This window comes from Talpa occidentalis, unplaced genomic scaffold (assembly GCF_014898055.3).
Source record: "Talpa occidentalis isolate TD23 unplaced genomic scaffold, MPIMG_talOcc4v2.1 talOcc4.13, whole genome shotgun sequence".
Classification (NCBI taxonomy): domain Eukaryota; kingdom Metazoa; phylum Chordata; class Mammalia; order Eulipotyphla; family Talpidae; genus Talpa; species Talpa occidentalis.
This window is the reverse complement of record NW_023601322.1, coordinates 100350692-100372256: the sequence shown is the minus strand read 5'-3', so window position 1 is coordinate 100372256 and position 21565 is coordinate 100350692. Positions and strand designations below refer to the sequence as shown.

General features: G+C 54.1%; 1 protein-coding gene across 5 annotated transcripts in view; it reads left to right on the top strand.

Moving 5' to 3' along the window:
* Positions 1–21565, top strand: part of NFKB1 (nuclear factor kappa B subunit 1) — an 86935-nt gene that overhangs the window by 40508 nt on the left and 24862 nt on the right. For all 5 annotated transcript variants that reach the window (XM_054694611.1, XM_037509630.2, XM_037509629.2 and 2 more), the window contains exon 6: positions 13168–13316. In XM_054694611.1, coding sequence (XP_054550586.1) covers positions 13168–13316 — 149 coding nt within the window. The remainder of the gene's footprint in view (positions 1–13167; positions 13317–21565) is intronic.

Genomic DNA, 21565 nt, shown 5'->3' with positions numbered 1-21565 from the left:
GAAGCTGTAGAGTCGTGCCAGTGTTCTGAATCATGTTCAGGAAAGTAATTCTGTGATACCTGAGTGGTATTGGACTTTAAATACAGTGCTGTATTAATAAAGGTTTAACAGACTCACCAGGAAAAAAGCAAAACTAAATGCCGATTTACAGCATTTTGCAATTTCCTTGATGCAGCTCTCTCCCTCCACACCCATGTTCACCTTTGAAGCCATCAGGGTGGCATTAACTGGCCTGCTGGGTTTCTGAAAATGTAAACGTTGCCATGGGAGCTGGCCAGGCCATGCCAGGACACGTGTGCAGGGCTTCCTGATGGAAAAGGTCTGGGGTCTCGTCCCAGACACCAACCCAGTGAGCAGAGGTCTGATGAAGAGAAGGAACAGATTGCTTTGTGTGAGGCTTTTCCCTGGGTCACATCAGAGACTCACCAGCCACCCGGGGGAGCCTGCAGGAGCTGAGTGGGGCTCCAGGTCACAGCAGAAGCCCCTCCCCTCCAGGGGAGGCTGCTCACACAGGCACCAGCGCCCCACACCGTGGCTTCCTCACTGAGAAGATGGAACTGGCACACCTGCTGGAGGGTGCAGGCTCAGGACTGGGGCAGTGGACACTCAGGGCCCTGTCCAGGCAGGGGGCAGCCCCCAGAGCCTTCCCAGCATGCCCCTGCTTAGCCCACAGCCACTGTCCATTGATAGGGCCCTTCGCAGGGGCTTGTATTCTGCTGTGCCCACTGCTCTGCGTCCAGCACCTGCAATGATGCCTGCGTGGAATTAGGCAGACACAACGCGTAGCGGGGATTGTCTTCCTGGAAGCAGCCCTTGCACTACGCTGATGCAGCTGGAGCAGAAACAGAACACGCTGGGACAGTAGTGGCCTGTCAAGAAGCGCGGCCCCTGCCCCCCACCCACTGATACGTGGGTCCCGGCCCCAGGCTGCCATCCCTGCCCTCGCTCCTGTGCTTGTGCCTGTGCCCTGTCTCCACTGAGACCCTCGAGCTAGATGGCAGGCCCGTCACCCGACTTCCCTGGGGTGAAGGGAGTTTTCTGTTTCTCTGTCCACTGGAATTTTTCTAATGGCAAGTAAGAAAAATATCAACTATAATAAAACTAAGAAAAAATGGAAATTTATTGGGTTAAAAGGCAGAAAATTCCAAAGGAAGAAGTAGCCATCTCGGGCCAGTGCCGGGCTCACCGCGTAGGGCTCCAAGCTGGGGCTGGGGGCTGCATCAGATGCCAGGGGGGTTGGTTGGTGCCTCCGGCCCTGCCGGGTCACCCCCAGCGTTGGCGCTGGCCGGGAGTATGGGTGGTGGGATCAGTGACCGTCCTCGGCTCCACCTGGAGCACGTGCAGCCGTGGGAGGGGGTCTGCTGCGCCACCGGGTGTGGACCACAGAGGGTGGACATTGCCAGTCAGGGAGGAAGCAGAGACAGCAGTGAGTTTCCCTCCCGGGGTAGAGGCTTTTGGAGACACCAGAAATTGTGTGGTCCTGTTTGCCCTCTGTGGAGAACTTTCAGGGGTTTTTTTTTGTTGTTGTTGTTTGTTTGTTTGTTTTTAAGGCAAGAACTAGTTTGTTGTTGGTTTTCAAATTATCACCTGCATTTAATAAAAAGTTGAAATAATGCAGAGAAGGCCTGTGTGTTTCCCAGAGAGAAGCGCGTGAGTTTCTTGAGTCAGCTTCCAGAACATTCCAGGTGTGTGAATATGTGTGCACGTATGTGTGTGTGCATCTAGACACACCTACTGCATACACTGTAAACTGCATGTGGTCACATGTGCACTAGTCCCTGCCAGGTGCTCTGCCCCTGGCTTTTCCAAGGAATGAATTTGTGGGGTCTTCCTGAGCAGCTTCAGTGACCTCTGCGGACACAACCTCGCAGGGAGATTGGCCGCCTCGAGTGCTGCCTTCCAGCCCTGTTAGCCGTGGTCCCCTCAGGCAGGCCGGTCGCTCGTGCGTCATGTGGTGCTGGTCACGTGTTACCTTAACACAAACATAGCAGTAACTGGATGATGCCGGTCAGGAAGGCTAGCCTGCTGGTTAGGGAAGGTGCCTTAGAGTCTGTAAATTCCTTTCCATAATTCTTTTTAAAAGGGTTTTTTTTCTTAATGAATCATAACATCATAACCAGAAAAATCAATATTTGGTCATAGGGAAGTCACAGTTTTCTGACAAATGTCCAACAGTAATGTGAATGAACGGCTTCCAGGGCTGGCATGGGGGTGTAGATGGTGCAGCGTGCTGGTTAACCTCAGTCTGACACTTCGAGTGCGTGATTCTGACTTTCCTCCTCTCTGTGTCTGGGATGTAAATTAACCAACAAAGTGGCAGTGAGAAATCAGACAAAGAAAATTTCCCAGTTCTACTCACTTGTAATTCTCCTAATTTACTAGGGGTTTTCCACAGGAAATCACAGAAGAATAGTTGAAAAGCTTTATCTTATGTACTTTCCTTCTGAAGAAAGGAGCAGTTAATTGTCTTTCTCCCGAGCGGCCTAGCTTCACGCACAGGCAGCTGTATTTACTGTGGGAGAAGGTAAATTCTACATAAAATGAGGCCCCTCAGTACTTTCACCCACTAACAGCCAAATTGTCTAATTACTTCTCTAAGCCAGTGGGTTTCAGGGAGGTGATAGGTTTTCTCAACAACAACAAAAAAAATATGAGGATAATTGTATACCTTTGAAGAAAGCAAGCAGTGGTATTTAATCCCAAGTAAATTCGAGTATCACAGAGTCAGATTATATCTTAATTATCTCATAGTTTGTTGCTGCTAACAAAAATAAATCTTAGACTGTGAAAAAGATGGTGGTTGGTGCAAGGGAAGGGGGTGGTGTAGGGGTGCATCTGGTGGAGAGGCCTCCAGAACTCAGGTGGGGTGACGTGACAAGGCTCTCCAAGTGACACTGTGCCCTGAATACTATGGAGTGGGGGTAAATCAGTAAAATTTTATAAAAGTGAAACATGTTGAGAGACCTTAGAACTCTTTTAATACAATGTTCCAAACAGTATTTCCATTTTCAAAGAAAACATTATGAATATACTTTACTCAAACCTTCCATGTGGCCTCATCCTTCTAGTTATTTTTATGCATTTTGTAAAGAGCTTATAAAACCTCGCAGATTAAATTCCTGCTGATGTCCTTTGAGTCGTGTCCCCCACCCCCGCCCCGCAGTGGGAGAAGCATCCCTCCCCGCTGCCCCCGGGAAAGGCACTTGTCTTAGTGGCTGGTCTCCTGGCCCACCACGCCCTGCTCAGACTGACTGAAAATAAACGCCGTGATAGCTCGATGAGGTTTTAATCACCAAAGTTGAAATCTCTGCCTAACATAAAGGTTTTTCTTGTCTCTGAACTTTGATTTCCATGCTGTCAGAGGCCCTGTTGCAACAGGTAACTTGAATGTTGATTGTGTGTTTTCTCAGTTTGTAATTGTGGTGAAGTGTATTTACAATGTTGACGATCTTAAAATTGAGTGTGCCTGTTAGATACCTTCCAACTCAGAAAATCTGTCGATTTTAAACTTTGTTGTTTTTTTTTTTTTCTTTTTTCAGTTTAAAAGTATGATCTTTGCCTGTTGTCTGTGTGTCCTACACATTTGAGCAGGGATCTGAGAGTTTTGGAGCTAGAAGACTCTAGACAGTAGACAGTGATTCTACCAAGGATGGACTTAGAGGCCCAGGGGCAAGTGACCCAGGGTCACAGCAGGCTGTGGCGGGGGGGCCTGGGGGGGTGGGGTTGAGAGCTGCAGGGGGCTGAGAGTGGCTGGCAGTGCCACCAGGAGCCAGCCGTTCCTCCAGGCAGTTCCCCAGTGAGGAGACCTGCTGCCCGGGCCAAGGGCTGTGAGCCGTTGATGAGCATGGCTTGCTCTAGCTTGGGAGCCGCTGTCCTCCCTCCTGGCTGCTCCCAGCCTGGGGCCGCACTTGTATATGCATGACAGCTCAGGGTCAGCTCAAGTGTCCCCTCCCACATGCTCTGTGCATGGAAGCGCGGTGACGCCGCCGTGAGGTTGGAGGCCCACGGGTGGCGAGGTGCATCTGGGTCGCAGTCACCAGGCCTGTGCCGGCTCCCTGGCCGCCCGCTGCGTGTCTCCTCCGCTTCCAGTTCACAGGAGCCACCCCGCCACCCCCACGCTGTCGGGAAATTGTGTTCCGGCTTCAGTTCCACCTGAGCACAGAAAGTTAAAGCTGCTTCAGCATCTCTGCAGCCTGTCTGTGACCGAGTTCTTGTTCTCAGGGAAAAGGGACGGTAAGTGCTCGGATCAAGGAGTGTGGCGTGTGTTACCTGGCTGTGCCTCTGCTGGGACGTTTCATATTTCCCCTCAGGTGACCCCCCAAGGCGTGTCCTGTCCCAGACAGGGGCCTGATGGGCCCGCCCGAGTCTTTTCCCTTCCTCTGGCCAGCGCTGTGGTTACTTTGAACAAATGCAGACTTGGGAGGTACTGGGCCTGCGCCGAGGCCGGGGAGATACCCGAGTTAGAAAGCGCCGTTGTCCTCCAGGGTCCGTCTTGTCACTGTTATAAAAGAATTAAGCCACGTCCTTCGCCATCTGAACTAGGGTCACATTTTACGCTGGGCCCTTGTTTTACATGCAGCCGTGTAACAGCCCGCAGCCGCCGGCCAGGACTGCAGAGTATGTCCCTGTGAAAGAGCGAAGGACCTGCCAGCTGTCGGGCGGAGATACAAGAACAGGAATTAGCTAGCCTGGTGCTCAGAGAGCGCCCAGGGAGATTGGAAACTCAGGGCTGGTAGAGAAAACAGCCCCAGCGGAGAGTCAGCGGGAGGGCTCCGAGCCACACAGGGGCCATGAGGCTGAGTGGGGGACGGCGATGCCCCTGGAATGAAGCGCGTGGGGAAGGGGAGGCGAGAGCGGGCCGCCTGGGAGGGTGGGAGGGCACCCGCTGCTGTCGCTGTCCTGAGCCCGGGCGGGGCGGCAGTGCTTCAGGAGCACGTGCATGGGAAGGGCCCCGGGGCGCGCGCGGCAGAGCCCTTCTGGAGCTGGGTTTGTCTGAAGGCCTGAAAGTGGAACTAGCAGCTGCCTAACCTGAGGCCGTAAATCAAGCCACGCCAAAGGCTCCGTGTTCTGTAACATGGACCGCAGCGGTATTTGCCGTCGCTGGGGTGTGCAGCAGCCTCGGTCCCCAGCCGATGCCTCTGGAGCGAGGCTGCATGCAGCAGCATGGGCTCCAGGGCACGGCGCACTCACGCAGGCAGGCGCCCAGCGCCCCTCTTGGCATGGCAAGTGCAGGACAAAGTGAAACAGAAAACTAGCGGCCTGGGTACGCCAGGAGGCCTGGGGTGGGAGGATGGCACAGGGTGGAGGGGTTGCAGAAGGTGAGACCCTGGAGGGCAGAGCCGGTGGCTCCTGGGGGTGAGCGCAGGCAGTGCTGAGACGATGATAAGGGGCAAGGTCTCGTACCCGAGGTCCGGGGGCCACTCAGCCAAATCAAAGTAGAAAACAGAAGGCAGAGTCCAGGGTGACAGGAGGAAAGTAGGGGAGCTCAGAGGGGTCCGGCCCTTCAGGCGGCCGGGAGGTATCAGAAGGGGGGCACCCGCAGGTGGCTGGGCTGCCCCCTTGCCAGGAGGAGGTGCACCCACCAGCTGACTCGGGTCGCGTGGGGGAGCAGGGGTCTCCATTCCAGGACTGCAGGGAGCGGCTCTGGGGACGGGTGGAGATGGACCCAGGGATGCGTGTCTGGGCCAGGAGAACAGTCTTAGCAGGCTGGGGATGTGGGCACCGACACAGGGACGGACAGGAGCAGGGGATGGCGAAAGGGGACCTGGGAAACCTCCCTGAGGGAGGGCTTGTCTGTGCGACTCAGGGACGCGCAAGCAGGCCGAAACCTGGGGCACACAGCTGAGCCCCCGGACTGCAGGTCCAGAGCGGTGGGCAGCTGCTGGCAGCACCGGGGGGTGGGGGCGTGAGAGACACAGAGGGAACTAGACAACCTCCCCAGGCCAGGCCGCTGTTGCAAAGACTTGGCCTTTAGGTGACAGGTCTGGAGGCTTTCCCCGTTGTCATGGGAAACTTGAATCATTTAAACACTCAATAACCGAACCAGTCGCCTTGTATGAACCGCTCAGCCTTGCAGCTTCGCTCTGGAGCACCTGAGCAGGAGGCACAAGACCCAGCCTGCCCTGACTGGGCTGGGCCAGCAGAACAAGCCGGGCCGCTGGGCGGGGCAGGCCCCGGGACGCCGGAAGTGGTCAGTGCCGGGTCTCCCTGGAGCAGACGTTGTATACTTTCTGCTTGGTTGGAAAAGGAACGTTGAGCGTCCGTCAAGCAGAGAGGGGGGAAGAGCCGGAGAGGGGAGGGCTACCTGGACACTGCGAGGCTAGATTTTCCATTTAGGAAGAAAGCAAGGCCCAAGCTGGCTGACAAGCGTCTGTCGCAGGGTCCTCCTGTAAGCCAGGATCGCCGCTCCGCGCCCTCTCCCGTGCAGCCTGGAGGGGCAGGCCTGAGCGGTGGCAGGTCGTGCAGACAGGCAGCTGCCACGGTGGCCGCCGCGCACGCTGGGTTGTCTGAAAGAAACAAAAGATTTTAAGCAGCTGTGTGTGATGTAATGGAAGGGAAGCTTAAGACAAAGTGGAGGAGGAGCCCCGAGGTCGTAGGAAGACAGCAGCACCCCGACGACGGGAGCAGGGCTGGGTACGGATGGGCAGCCCGCGCGTTGTGCTGCAGGCGGGGAGTGGAGCGGTGCTGGGAGAGCAGCAGCTGGGAGAGACCTGCCTGCCCCCCTTTCCCCGAGAGCGCACTCTGGCACCTGACTCAGCCAGAGGCCCTCTGCGCCTTGGCTCTTGCCACTGATAACCTGTGTGAACTTCTCTTTCCTTATCTGCAAAATAGGGATGGTAATGCCAACCCCCGACTGCTCGGGGTGGGTGTGGGGCCCGGGCTGGGAGTGGAGGGGGCTTTATCAATAAGAAGAGACTGTGCCGGGAGCAGGTACCCATGTGCCAGGCGCTGCCTCGTGCCTACAGCGGGCTCTGAGCTCACACCATTGCCCCTTGGCAGGAGTGGAGGCTCAGGCAGTCGCCTAACTGTAAGGCTTCTCCATCCTCCCTGCCCTTCTCTGCTCCCTTCTGCTCCCCCCCACCTTCCTCGCCCCTTTTCTTCCCCTCTTCTCCCCTCCCTCCCCTTCCCTTCCCTTCCCCCACCTTTCTCTCCCTCCTCCCCCTTGCCGCGCCCTCCTCCTTCCCTCCCCCTCCTCCCCTGTGTTATAACGGACGCGCAGCCCAGCAGAGCGTAAGTACCTGGTTAAGCAATGTCTGTGGCCTGGTTATTTTTTTAAGGAAACTTGCAAGGGAACAAGCGCCCGTCTGCCACCTGACAGCTCACCACACACCGACAATACCAGACAGACAGGCTTTCCAGGACTATACCAGGCAAAGGCGTACCTCCTACCCCAGGCAGAGTGACCAGCAGAGTGTGGCTAGTGCAATGGGCAAGGTCAGCGGCTTGGGGAGGACAGAGCCGGGTGCAGAGGCTTCCAGGGTCTCCAGCCGTGGGAGGAGGTGGTGGCTTCCTCGTCAGGGACTCAGCTCCCGTAGGGGGCGGGTGCAGTGAGCCCACAGGGTAGTCACGGGTACTGCTGATGTAGCGCGCCCCTCCCTGTGTCAGCACCACCGGCTAGCACTGTGGGGTCCGTACCCCAGAGTTCGGTAAGACAGTCACCCCTCAGCCGTCACGTCTACTGCTGCAGTGAGCTGCCCGCCTCCAGTCATGTCCACAAAAGAGGTGGAGGTCTGTGGGCTGAAGTGGTGAGGGGCATGTAATGAAAGAGGTGGGCCTCGGGTCTGGACAGGGTAAAAGAGGAAGCACCCGCCCCAGGTGGTAGGGAGACAGGCCCCTGAGGCTGTCTGACTCCCACGGGGCCTTTGCACATGCTGTTCTTGGCCGGTTGTCTCTTCCCCAGCAGCCCTGCCCTCCCTCGGTACCCCCTCGCCTCAGAGCCCAGCCCCAGGGCTCCTCAGCTGGCGCCCGCACAGGGCAGGTCGCTGTGTGAACTGAAGGTATAGGTATAGCCTCGGCGGACGTGAGAGAATCTCACTGAGGAGCCCTGGGAGCCAGCTGGCAGGTTCGACTCTGGTAGCTGTTACGGGAACCCATGTCTGGAGTTACTTGCACAGTGGGACTTTGTTACTTTGTACAGGAAGTGTGACTCTTCCTGGAAGGAGAGGCTTCTGGTTCTGCATGGGCCTGACCAAGATGAGCTGCAGAACGTCTTTTTCCTCCTTGGCAAAGGGGGCAGAGCAGCAGAGGCCGGTGCCTGTTGCTGAATCTTCTTACCCGGCTCCTTGGTCATGAGGGGCTGCAAAGACTGGCTTCTTCTCCCCGCCCACGTCTGCCCCGGGAAGGCCTGTGAGGACTCTGTGCACTCCTGCCTGTCTGCCGGGAGAGGGGCCTCGAGGTCACAGCCCAGCAGCGCCTGGTGGTCGGGCCACGGTTAGCGTCTCACAGCGGGCTTCTGCCTGCATCTGTGGGCTGCACAGGCATGATGGGCGTGTCTGGCGTGCGCTCGTGGACTTTCTCCCACCTTGCCCGCAGAGCCTCGAGGAGCCAGCTGCATGCTCACAGTGTGACCAGTCCACTGTGGTGACCAGTGAGCTGACCACCGGGTGGGAGGGAGGGCTTTCCTCTGCACTGCCAACCCCGTGCAGTGTCAGGTGCTGTGTTAACTCCCCTCTCCCTCAAAGTCCAGCCTGTAGAGGCAAATGTGTCGCTGCTGGGAATGTAAACATGGACATGAGGATGTCCAGAGAGGTCAGCCGTGCTTGCCTGGGGGCAGCTGAGAAGGCGGCCTGGAGCCCAGAGAGCCTGGAGCTCCCTGTGGACACTGCGCACTTTCCCTCCCCCTCCTCACTGCCGTCGGCCCATGGAAGACCCAGCAGACAGGAGCTGCCTGTCCCGTCTGCACACTTGCGCTGCTCTGCCACCTCAGGCTACTGTTTACTCAGCGGCGACTGCACACCTCTGAGTCTGAGTCTCAGAAATCCTAGACTGCTTCTCTTGATCGCCGTGGAAGGCCCCGTACACTCTTGGCCAGAGCATGGCTGAGTTGTTTCAAATAAAAGGAGGCCTCTGACTAAGTTCAGCACCAACCCGAGACCCTGGGTTTCTGTTTCTTGCTCAAAAAGAGGATCTAGTGCATGGTAGGTAGTCAGTGGGTTGTAAAGCCCCGGAAGGAAGGCTCTCCCTGCGCCCTCCCATTCCCCCTCCCCCAGGTCCAGGCCCTGACCCTGCTCCACACAGAGCTGTTCCTGGAGCATCACCAGGCCTGGGGGAGCAGGGATGCTGGAGACGGCTTCCCCTAGGGGGAGGGGTGGTCTGAAGTGGCCACTGATTCCACAGCTGCCTGTCCACCCTCTTCACAGACGCATCAGGTGGTTGTGTCCCCTCTCAAGGTGGGAGAGAGCGCTTGAGGGCCACGCTGTCCCCTGGCCTCAGTGTGAAGATGCCACACACACGTGTGTTCACCTCACAGTGGACCTGAGGCCCTGGCGCTGCTTGTGGCCACACAGCTGGTGACCTCTCCAGCTGTGACCTCTCCAGCTGGTGACCTCCCGCAGGCCCACACACGTGTGCTCAGGCTGCCCCTTGGGGGCTGGCTTTCAGGGTTTGCCCCTTTTTCACACTTGCTTTCTATAAACTTACTTTTCAAGGAAACTGCTATTCAGGGAGGCTGAGAAAAAGTCACCAGAATTCTCCACAGAATCAGTGATTTACAAGTCCAGTGCAGCCCGTTCTCTATCGCCCTGGAGCTGTGCCGAGTATGCTGGTGTCCTTTCAGGAAACCCCATTATCTTCATGTCCCAGCAACCTGAGAATAGAGTCCTTGCTTTTCTGGCCCCCACTTCAGCTTTCTTCTTTCAGTCTGTGTTTTGGAAAGTCCACAAAACCCAGGGGCCTCCCTGTCGTTGCCCTGTGGTCTCTGTGCCCCCAGGCGGTGCCAGGCCACTGGGCTGACAGAGGATTGGCGGGATGTTAGTCACCGGCAGACTTTCCAGGCCCTTCACCTCAGAGACTCCCGGTTCCTCATTCCGCCCCCTTAGACCCTGGGGTCACCGGGGAGACGATCAGAGGGCTTTTTGAGGACCCTCCCCGTCCCAGAGAGGCTGAGTGCACGGATCCGGGCTGGTGTCTGGTCACCCCTGGGCCAGGTCTCCAAAGGGACTGGGCTCTCGCCACAGTCCCCTGGGTCCCACCAGGCGGAACGCCTCTGACTTTACCGGTGCGCCTCACTCGGCTGCTTTCCTGGGCTCAGTGCAGTAGAAGTGACTGGCATGGCCGTGCGGCCCTCTGCTCCTGTGAGGAAGTCCCCGGAGCATGACATCACTGCCCTCTCCCGTGAAGTCCCCGGAGCATGCCTTCGTAGCGAGCACTGACCTCAGGCGCTGACACTGTTGACTGGAAATGAAGCCTCAGCGCCAGAGTCCGAGCTGGGCTTGAATCCTCACTGTTCCAGGAACAAGCTTGAACCGCGGCTAGGTCGGAGTAACGCGTCGCCGACACGGATCGTGTCATTACGCCGGGCGGGGCTTGCAGTCCTGGCGGTGCGGCCGAGGTGCTCTGAGGGAGAGGACGGCCCCGCGGGGTTGGCTTTCTTCCTCTCCAAAGACTGCCCCGCGGGCGCCACGACCGGGCCCTTCCACGACCGTGCCTTCATCCGGCTCGCTGGCCGACCCCGGGTGAAAAGATGGCCTTCGCCCCCGGCAGCAGCCTCTGCCCGCCGTGTCAGCCGTCAGCCCTGTGCCGTGCCCCGTTCCCCGACTGCAGAGCAGGGCGGCCAGCCCGCCGGGACGTTGTGCGGGCGTTCGCCACAGTGCAGCACGGCCTGGCCCCGGCAGCCCAGAGGGCCCGCGGGGAGGGGGTCCACAGACCTCCCGCCCCGGACCCGCATTCCAGGCCGCGTGCTGCCTGTTGGAAGAGGGACAGACGGCGTGAAGTGCATGGTCACCCCAAACCCAGAGGGTCCTGTCTGTTCCGTGCTCTGCCTGCTCCGGAAGTGTTTGTGCTTGGAGGTGGCCAGACTCCGCAGAGCCGGGCGCCCTGCGAGCGCGCTCCTCTGGCACGAGCAGCCTCGGGGCCGGCCTGCTGCTTGTTCCGGGCGGGACATCACTCCCAGGCCCTTCTCTGTCACCTTCTCAACTCTGGAAATAAGAGATGGGGCTGGGGGAAACTGAGGACACTCTAATAAACGCTGCCTCAGTGGGACGTGACCCCCTGCAGCTCTGTGGGAGGGACTGGTGGGAAGGGGCTCTGTCTGCTCCCCAGAGTTTGGCAGGCGCAGCTTCTCTGGCCCCGTGTCCGCAGGAAACTCCGCAGTCCCGGTCGGCGGCTCCGAGGAGAGGGTGCCTGTCCATGGTTTGGCCGGGTTCGCGGCAGGATCCTGCCTCGTAGATTTCAGGAGAGTGAAAGTGGAGCCTCTGGTCTCTTCGCTGGTCTGGCTTTGGGGTGTAAAGGCAGGAAGGGACAGGGCAGGTTCTCTGTGACCCGAGCACAGGGGGTAAAGGAGGAGTCCCAGAGCCCTCGGGCTTTTCGGTCTTTTATTTGGATTTATCTATTTGGCAGGCAGGGGTGCTGGGGGGCCAGGAGGCCGGCGGGCCTCCCGGCCCCCAGCAAGTCTTCACTCTGCCTGGGCTCTCCGGCCATGTCTGGTGTCTCTGCTGCCCTTTCGCTCTCGTTCTCTCTGCTCGTCTGCTCTTCGGGCGTCCTTGTGCGGCCCAGTCTCAGCCCAGGTGAATCCCATCTGCGCATGCCCACACCCGCTGCAGGTGCCGCCGTCCAGCCTGCATTCGGGACCGCAGGTCTCCGTCATCACTCCTATTGGCCGGAGGGCAGAGAAGCCTGATGCTTTTTTACCTTACCCTACAAGGGGCTTGGGGGTCTTTCCTGGTGGGGGGAGCCAGCTTGAGAAGGGGTGCACAGGCTGTGCCGTGTTTGCCGCGGTGTTCTCCTGGTATTGCTGTTGTCATCAAGGGATAGCAGCGACAGGGACTTCCTGCCACACCATGGTTGTGGGACACGCATGCTGTGGCCACTCGGATGAGCGAAGTCCACAGTTCCTGTATGTCGAGGTCTTCAGCCCCTGGAATGTTCCTGAGGGTTGGGAGTGCTCTGATTAACCTTGGGAAACACCTGTGGCGGGGTGGGGGCTGGTTGCCAGGGAAACCAAGGACCGGCCCACTCCGTATTTACTGGGAGGAGAGAGGGGCGAGAGGATGGAGCTCAGTGGCCCGGGGCTCATTTGGTCAGCCTGCAGGACCAGGCCTCCGTGATGCTCCAGAGACGGGCTGGTGATTTGTGAACGGTGCCCCCAGAGAGGGCACACCTCACCCGTCACCTCTGCATCTGGCTGTTCTGAGTGCCATCCTTTTAACTAGCTGGGGTTCATGTTGGGAGTCGCTCAGCAAATTGAAGACACCTGCAGCGGGCGCCTGGCCCCTCCGCCCCCGGAGGACGGTGTCAGGACTGAGTGAACGTCCGCAGCCTGCAGCGTCCCCACCGTTGAGAGCGGAGGGCCTCGTGTCGCGTCGGAGGCTGAGCGCAGGTGGCCTGCTCGGCTCCACGGGGGGAGCCTGGCCTGGGAGCCAAGTGCATACAGGTGGTGGCACTGAGGCCACGTTAGGAGCGTGCGCTCATCGTCAGCTGAGTCCTCTTTTCTCCTAACTAAGCACCCCTTCCAAAATGGGTGCAGTTCTTCAAGTGAGGAGACGACTTTGTCCCGGGAGTCGGGGACTTGTGTGTGGGGCCAGTCAGTGGGCTGCCGGAGTCGGGTCCAGCGTCAGGAGCCAAGTGGGGCGTGTCCTCGGTGCTGTGCTGGCTGGTATGGCCTCTGCTCGCTGCTCTCCTGCCCCTCGTCCATTGGCCCCCGTGCCACCCACCCACCTCTGACCCAGTTTTTAAGCCTGGACATAGTGGTGCGGTGCAGGTGAGATGTGTTCTTGGACGAAGCGTGGCTTCGCGGTGTCCTCGGGAGGGACCGCCCGCCTAGCTCTCCTCAACGCTGCATTGGGGCGTGTCCCCACAGAAGCCGCCATTAGCCCGCACACCTCACCCACCTGCGTGCCTCGCGTTCTGGCCGCTGTGGTGTGTGCGCAGCTGTGTCGACTCGGTAGCTGCCATTGCTCATCTTGTGAGCTGCGTGACCACTGTCTGACCTGTGCCGTGTGCTCTGTACAGATCTGCAACTACGTGGGGGCTGCGAAGGTCATCGTCCAGCTGGTCACCAACGGCAAGAGCACCCACCTGCACGCACACAGCCTGGTGGGCAAGCACTGCGAGGACGGCATCTGCACCGTCACAGCCGGGCCCAAGGACATGGTGGTCGGGTAAGTGCGGGCCAGGCCTCCCGGCCTGGGGCCTTGGCGGGGGCGCTGGCGGGACTCCGTGGCGGGCCGAGCCCTGCTGCCTCCATAGCCGCCCCTCGCGCGCCAGCACGGTCGCCGAGGGTGGCAAGTTGTGGTCTCCTGACTCTTGGGCACTTGTGGGCTTCCAGCAGTATTTGCTCCTGGGACTACGTAAGGACCAGGGGGGACCCCAGGGCTGCGGAAATCAGCGCTGCTCCTTGGGGAGCGTGGTTGGCTGTGAGTGGCCGCTGGGGGTGAGGTGGATACTCCTGTGCTTCTGTGCTGCTTGGGTCAAGGCACCAAGGAGCACAAGCGCGTTTGGGCTTGGAGGCATCTTGACCTGAAAGTATTAGGTGACAGGTTGACTAAGAGGTGGTACAGACAAGGAGGACCGCCACGTGGAATGGGTGAGGTGTTGCGGAAATAAAGTCGATCTGCGAGAAGTAAGACCCTTGTAATTAATTTTATTTCCAAGATTACTAGAATATTCTAATGCAGGTCACTGCATGCTGAGACCGCAGTCCACCTGCGCTGTTGCTCAGAAGGGAGGGCTTGTTTACGTCAGCTCTTAGCTGACGGCGGCGTTTCCGGCTTGGGGTTCTGGGAAAGATCCAAGTTCCTGGTGAACGTTCGTGCTCCTTGGAGTTTCTCTGTTTTTTGTGAAGACATTCAAGTGTGGAAAACCTAGAGTGAGCTTCCAGGCCACTGAAACCTGATCCTTCTGATGACAGAAGAAAGGCTAGAAGGAGGGAGGCACCGGGTGACTAGGGGCCTTTCTCTGGGTGGGGCGCCCTCAGAGAGGCTGGGGGCGACAGTGCCCAGCTCCCCTTGAGGCCAGAGCACAGGGGTGCGGCAGGGGTATGGGTGCCCCCACCACCTGCTGTCGGTTGGAAGCATTTCTGCCTGTGGCCCTGCTTTACCTGCGGGATAATCCCTTCCTTCAGAGCTGCTACTGTCTGCTGCTATGGAACTTGCCAGTGTACTGTCTCCTGTGGCGCCCCTGTGGTTGGCTGAGCAATCTGTCGGGATTTTAGAGGGAATTAATGGGTGATTACTTTGGGGCCCGCTGCGGGGTGTAGTCCACTCCATGTCTGGCAGGACGTTGGATTGCAGGGTTCGGTGCCCAGAGAGCACGCTCCTCCCTCACTCCACAAGGGCTGTACATCTGGGCGGACAGGCTGGGGCTCTGGGTGGTGGCAGCGGGGCTGTCTACACTGTCTGCTGCCTTTGAGGATTGCCTCAGGGAGTACTCCTGAGCCTCGTAAAAGCCATGAGGTGTACCTGCTGGGTGTCAGGTCTGGATGAAGTGAGCCCTGAATGGTCGTCGTGACCCCCGCTATTGCCCGGGTGGGCGGTCCAGGTCCTCGGGAATGAGCGTGTCCCTCTCTCGGGGCACTGCATGTGGGGCTGTCCCGGCATTGACGCCCTGGCCTGTGCTGCTCTCGGGAGCTCGGGTGGGCCTCACACAGCAGGAGTCTGGGCTTGCCTCCTGGCCCATGGCCCCACTGCCTTCGCACGGGCACCCCAGCCTCTCAGCGTTGGGAGATTGTGGGCGCAGAAACCATTGGGCTTTGTTTCCTGGGTGCTTTGCAGTGTGTCTCTGTTCTTATGTCCTGGTCTCCTCCCTCTGGCCCCAGGACCACACTAGCTGGACCCGTGGCCTCCTGGCCCTGAGTGCTCTGTGATGCATCTTGATCTGCTGTCGCTTGATTTTTAACTGAGAAACCTTCACTTAAACTGTTTTCCAAAATACCGTATTCTCGCGTGATTCATTTGACCTTTTTTTTTTTTTTTTTTTTTAGTTTTCTTTAGTTTTTTAATGTCAGAACATGTTGGTTTTCAGTAGGTAGAATATTCTGGCAGCCTTGAAAGCAGAATTCTGTTTCCTGCTCTTCTGCTGTCAACAGTGGGGCTGCCCAGGCGACTGCTGGGGCTGCTTTGGGCTTTAATTTCCTCCCTTATAGTCTGAGGTTTGAGCCACAGAATCTGTCTCCAGGCCCCTTGGATCTCCACTATTTCAGCCTGAACTAGCCTCCAGCCTGACAACAGAGCCAGTATGGCAGAGTCACGTGGGCAGGCCTGTCCCGTGTGGATTTCCTGGGCGGTGCTGCGTCCCCTTGGCTTGAGGGCGAGCACAGCTCTAGGGAGTTTCAGGAGGACCGAGTCTCTCCTCGGGCTTGAAACGGAGGGAGCAGGGAGCCGGACAGCCTGCCCTCCGCCTCAGCTCGGCCGCTCCACCCCTTAGCAGGCCCCGGGAAGGCACTGAGAGAACAAGTAACGCTGACCTCCCAGGGCGGCAGCCCCCTCCCTTGCTCTGCTCCCTACTTTGCTCTTAGCCTGTCCCCACATTTCACTGCTGTTTTCAGGGTACGACATCTGTATTAAGTTAGAGCTTCAGGCAACTGGGTCACCATGATGGGGCTTATGGCTTTAACTTGGGAGGTTTGTCTTTTCAATTTTCTTTAGTTACTTTTTGGCCATTTCTGATTTTCTATTTTCTTAGCCCTCAATGCCTGCCCTCTTAAAAGTGTCTTAGTTTAGTGTTGCAGTTTTGACCTGAAATATCAGAACATTCTACTTCTTTAAAACTTTCATTCAGTGGAAACAGTATCACCTGGCTCTACCTTGCACCCCCTCCTAAATGGTCGTCACACCCCCAGCACGTCCTGCACCCCAAGTTATTGAGATGTGAGTGCTAGGACCCCCTCGGGGCATGCCGCTGTGAACACGTGCGACCCCACCTGGCTGCTACTGGGGCCCACACGCGCGGCCCAGCCTCCACATGTGGAGAAGCTGCAGTTTTGAGAAAATTGGACAAAGCACGGACTGAGATTGGAAATCTGCAGCCTCCACATAAGGTGTGTCTTGTGATCCAGGGCTGGCTTTAAGCCCCACAAAAGTCAATGTTTGCATCTGAGAGGATGATAGGCCAGTGGGGATGCTTGCTGTGGACCCCCCAGTGCTGCAGGCTCCTGTCCTGCTTTGGAACCCCTCGTGTCCCAGGCTCCTGTCCTGCTGTGCCTCCCAGTGCCCTAGGCTTCTGTATGCTGTGCCCCCCAATGCCCCAGGCTTCTGTCCTGCTGTACCCCCCAGTACACAGCTCCTGTCCTGCTGTGCCCCAGGCTTCTGTCCTGCTGTATCCCCCAGTACACATTCTCTTGTCCTGCTGTGCCCCCACCTGTCCTGCTGTGCCCCCCAGTACCTCTGGCTCCTGTCCTGCTGTGCTTCCCAGTACACAGGCTTTTGTCCTGTTGTGTCCCCCAGTGCCCTGGGACCCCAGCTCTGCTGGAGCACACAGAAGCCTCGGGCAAAGCAGCCTGGCGTGCAAAGCAGTCTGGCCTGGGAACCAGCCCTCCAGACCTCGGCACTTAGGGTTATGGTGGGTCTGTTCAGTCCTCGCCACAAGCCTCACCCCAAGGTTCTGGGTCTGGGGGTTCCTGGCAGGTCCAGCAGCTACATTGTTGTAGGTGCTCAGTACAGGCATGTGCTCAGGTGAATGTGGTGTCTGGTCAGCAGCAGGATGCAGCCCCGGCCCCATGAGTAGCCGTGCTAGCCTTCAATTTTCAGACTTGGTCTGGTTTGAAGTACGGTTTAAATATTGTGATATTCACTTTTATTTTTCCCATTTGTTCTTAATTATTTATATGTATTTTACATTATTGTTCATTTTTGTAGGAAATTTGCTTTCTCCTCTCAGGTACCATCCCTGTAAAATTCCCACCACCCATTCACCATCACCATAGTCCCTTCTGCTCCCCCTACCACCGCCCCTGCAGTGTCTCTGATTTATAGTTGCCTGTTAATTTTGGTTTTTATTTATTATTATTTGTTTTTTCCTGATCCTTTATTTGGTTCCCCTACATTCCTCCTATATAAGTTAAACCATCAATATTTTTCTTTTCCCTTCTGACTTACTTCACCAAGCATAAACCGTTCTAGCTCCATCCATGTTGCTGCGAATGACGTGAGTTTATCTTTTTTGATAGCTGAGTAGTATACTGTCCATTGCATACATAGACCACATCTTCTTGATCCAATCATCTATTTTTGGGCATTTGTGTTGTTTCCAAATCTTACCTGTTATAAATGGTGCTGCAGTAAACATAGGTGTGCGGGTGTCCTTTGAAATCAATGTTTGTGTCCTTTGGGTAGATCCCTAGGAGTGGGATTGCTCGGTCATATGGACGCTCCATTTTTAGTAGTTTGGGAAACCTCCAGACAGCTTTTCATAGTCGCTGAACCAGTTTGCACTCCCACCAGCAGTGCAGGAGAGTTCCTTTTTCTCCACATCTTCGCCAACATTTGCTGTTGCTACTTTTTTAAATATGTGCCATTCTCACTGGTGTAAGGTGGTATCTCATTGTGGGTTTGATTTTCATTTTCCTGATTATAAGTGATATTGAACCTGTTTTTTGTATACCTATTGACTATTTGCATTTCCTCTTTGGAGAAGTGTCTTTTTAGCTCTTCTGCCCATTTTTTTGACTGGATTATATTGTTTTTGTTGATTCATATGAGCTCTTTGTAGATCTTCATGATCAGTCCCTTATCAGTTGTATGAGCACAAACATTTTTTCCCAATCAGTGGGGTGTCTCTGTTTTGGTTAATGTCTCTTTTGCTGTGCAGAAGCTTTTCAGTTTGAAGTAATCCCCGGTGTGTATCTTTTCCTTGGCTTTCTTTGCTGTGGGTGATGAGTCTTTAAATATGTTTTTCAGATGTATGTCTTGGAGTGTTTTGCCTATATTTTCTTCTATATATTTTATGGTTTCAGGTCTTATGTCCAGTTCTTTTATCCATTTTGAGTTGATTTTTGTACATGGTGAGAGGTAGTGGTCAAGCTTCATTCTTTTGCATGTGGTGGTCCAGTTTTCCCAGCACCATTTATTGAACAAACTATCCTTGTTCCCTTGAATATTCTTTGCTCCTTTGTCAAAGATTAGTTGTCCATAGATGTGTGGCTTTATTTCTGTGTTTTCTATTCGATTCCATTGGTCTCTGTGTCTACTTTTGTTCTAGTACCATACTATTTTAATTATTGTGGCTGTGTAGTATAGTTTGAAGTCTGGGAGTGTGATACTTCCAGTCTCCTCCTTTTCAGTCAGGAGAGCTTTAGCTTTTTGAGGTTTTTTTTGTAGTTCCATATGAATTCCATCAGTATTTGTACTATTTCTTTGAAGAAAGTCATTGAAGTTTTTATTGGGATTGCATTGAATCTGTAAATTGCTTTTGGTAGGATGGCAATGTTAATAATGTCAGTTCTTCCAATCCAAGAGCAAGGAATGTCTTTCCATTTCTTTCTGTCTTCTGTTTCTTTTAACAGTGTTTTATAATTTTATTTATATAGGTTACTCACCTCCTTTCTTAGGTTTTTTCCCAAGTATTTTTTTTTATTTCAATTGTAAATTGGATGGTATTCTGAATTTCTTCTTCAGATTGATTGTTTGCATATAGGAAATCTACTGATTTTTTTGTGTTGATTTTGTATCCTGCTAAGCTGGTTTATTATTACTAAACTGGTTTATTATTTTAATTAGTTTTTCTGTGGAGTTTTTAGGGTTCTCTATGTATATGATCCTACTTCCACAAATAGTGATGCTTCTTTTCCTATTTGAATTCCTTATTGCTCTGGCTAGGACTTCCAATATTATACTGAAAGCATTAGTGAGAGGGGACAGCCTTGTCTTGTTCCAGATCTTAAAGGAAAAGCTTTCAGTTTTCCACCATCGAGAATGATACTGGTTGAGGGTTGTCATATATGGCTTTTATTATGTTAAAGTATGTTCCTTCTATCCCGAGAATTTCAAGGGCCTTCATCGTAAACAGATTTTTAAATTTGTCAAATGCTTTCTTGGCACCTATTGATAGGATCTTATATCATATTTTAATTTTTCTTGTTGTTGATGTGTTGGATTACGTTAATTGATTTTTGGATGTTGGACCATCCTTGTGACCCTGGAATAAATCCCACTTGGTTGTGGTGAATTATCCTTTTGAGGCATTGTTTGATTCTGTTGGCTAGGATTTTATTGAGTATTTTTGCATCTGTTTTCATTAGGGAGATTGGCCTGTAGTTTTCTTTTTGTGTGTTTGGTTTTGGTATTAGTGAAATGTTGGCTTCATAGAGTGTAGTTGGTAGTATTCCCTCTTTCTCAATTTTTTGAAAGAGTTTGTGTAGGATAGGCACTAGGTCATTTCTGGGCGTTTGGTGGAATTCATTTGTGAAGCCGTGGGCTTTTGTTTTTGGGGAGTGCTTTGATTACTGTTTCAGTTTCACTGCTTGTAATTGGTCTGTTTAGGTGTTCTATTTCCTCTTTATGTAGCTTTGGATGATTATATAGTTCTAGGAATGTGTCCATCTCCTCTAGATTATTGACCTTGTTTGCATATATATGTTCATAGTAGTCTCTGATTATTATTTTGATTTCTGCAAAGTCTGTTGTAATTTTTCCTCTCGTTTATGATCCTATTTGTGTTTTCTCCCATTTTTTCCTTTGTGAGCCTCACTAGAGGCCTATTTTATTTTTCAGAAAAACCAACTTTTGGTTTCATTGATCTTTTGATTGTTTTTTAATTTCTATTTCATTTATTTCTGTTTTGATTTTTATTTTTCCTTCTTGTTTTGGGTTTTTTGTGGGTTTTTGTTGTTGTTGTTCTTTGAGGTATGAGATTAGGTAATTTCTTTGATTTCTTTCTTCTTTCTTGAAGTGAGCCTGTATTGTTATATACTTTCCTCTTATTCCTACTTTTGCTGTGTCCCATACATTCTGGAAAGTTATGTCCTCATTGTCATTTGTCTCAAAGTATTTTTCAATTTCTTCTTTGATCTCCTCATTTATCCAGTAGCCTTCCAGTAGTGCGGGTTTCAATCTCCGTGAAGTGGGAGGGTTCCTCGCCCTCTTTTCGAGGTTTACTTCTAGTTTGATGCCTTCATGGTCAGAGAAGATAGTTGGAATGATTTGGATCTTAATGTATCTGTTGATGTTTGCCTTGTGGCCCAATATGTGATTAATCCTGGAGAATGATCCATGTGCTCCTTGAGAGAAATGTGTACTCAGATTTTTTTGGGGTGCAGTGCCCTATAGCTCTCTGCTAAGCCCATGAGGTCTATCTAGGTCCTTATTTAGGGCTCTAGTGTCCTTGTTTATTTTTTATCTCATTGATCTATCCATTGGTGAGAGTGGGTATTGAAGTCTCCTATTACATCTGTGTTTTCTCTGATGTCTGTTTTCAGAGATGATAATAATTGTCTGATATATTTTGATGCTCCTTCATTTGGTGACTGCATGTTATCGTTTCCTCATGTATTGTACCCTCAATCATGAAGTAGTGACCATCTGTGTCTCTTTTTACCTTTTTTAGTTTGAAGACTGTTTTACCTGATATATAAATATAGCTGTTCCTACCGTCTTTTTTGGTCCATTTGCTTGTAGGATTGATAGGCACTCTCTCAAGTGTAAAGTTGTATGCATTTTGAGAAATACTCATCACCATGCTCACTGTGGGCTCCCCCAGCCCCCATGAGCCCTCCGGGGTCAAGTCCTTCTCCCTGCCAGGCCCTGGTGACCGGCTCTGCTGCTTCTCCGTTGGTTTTGCCTTTTCCAGAATCACACCGTTTGGTCAATGCAAATGGTGTCAGCCGGTGTGGCTTGTGCGTGGCCCCCTGCGTACAGCTTGTGTGCTTGCGTGCGTGTCGGCCGCTCATCCCCGGTAAGGGCTGCGGGTGCCCAGCCACCCTGAAGGACATCTGGTTTGATTGAAGTTTTCGCTGATTTCGCTATTGTGATTCATGGCAATTACGGGTTTGGTCATGATATGATCGCGTTTCTCACGCATACCTGGTCTTCACCCACAGCCACTGGCTCAGCAGCCCTGGGGATTTCTCAAGCATCGAGAGGGTTAAGGGTGTTTCGTTTTAGATCAGTGAGGTGACTGGGGAGACATCTAAGCAGGGGATCATTTCCAGGGACGTGACAGCAGGAATGAGATGACCCCAGACCCCAGTGGAGGGCGGGGGTGGAGATTCGGGCCAGTGCCAGTGATTGGGTCAGCTCTGCCTGCGGAAGGAGGCCTCCTTGAGAGCTGGGCTCAGGGCTGGGCAAGCTCCTGGCTGGGGGGTGTTGGAGCTTGGGAGCATGGTGCCCAGAGACGCATGGACATGTCCCTGCTCTGCCCTGGGCGTCTCCTCCACCTGCCCGCATGGAGCCACCTTCTTGTGATGCATCAGTGACCA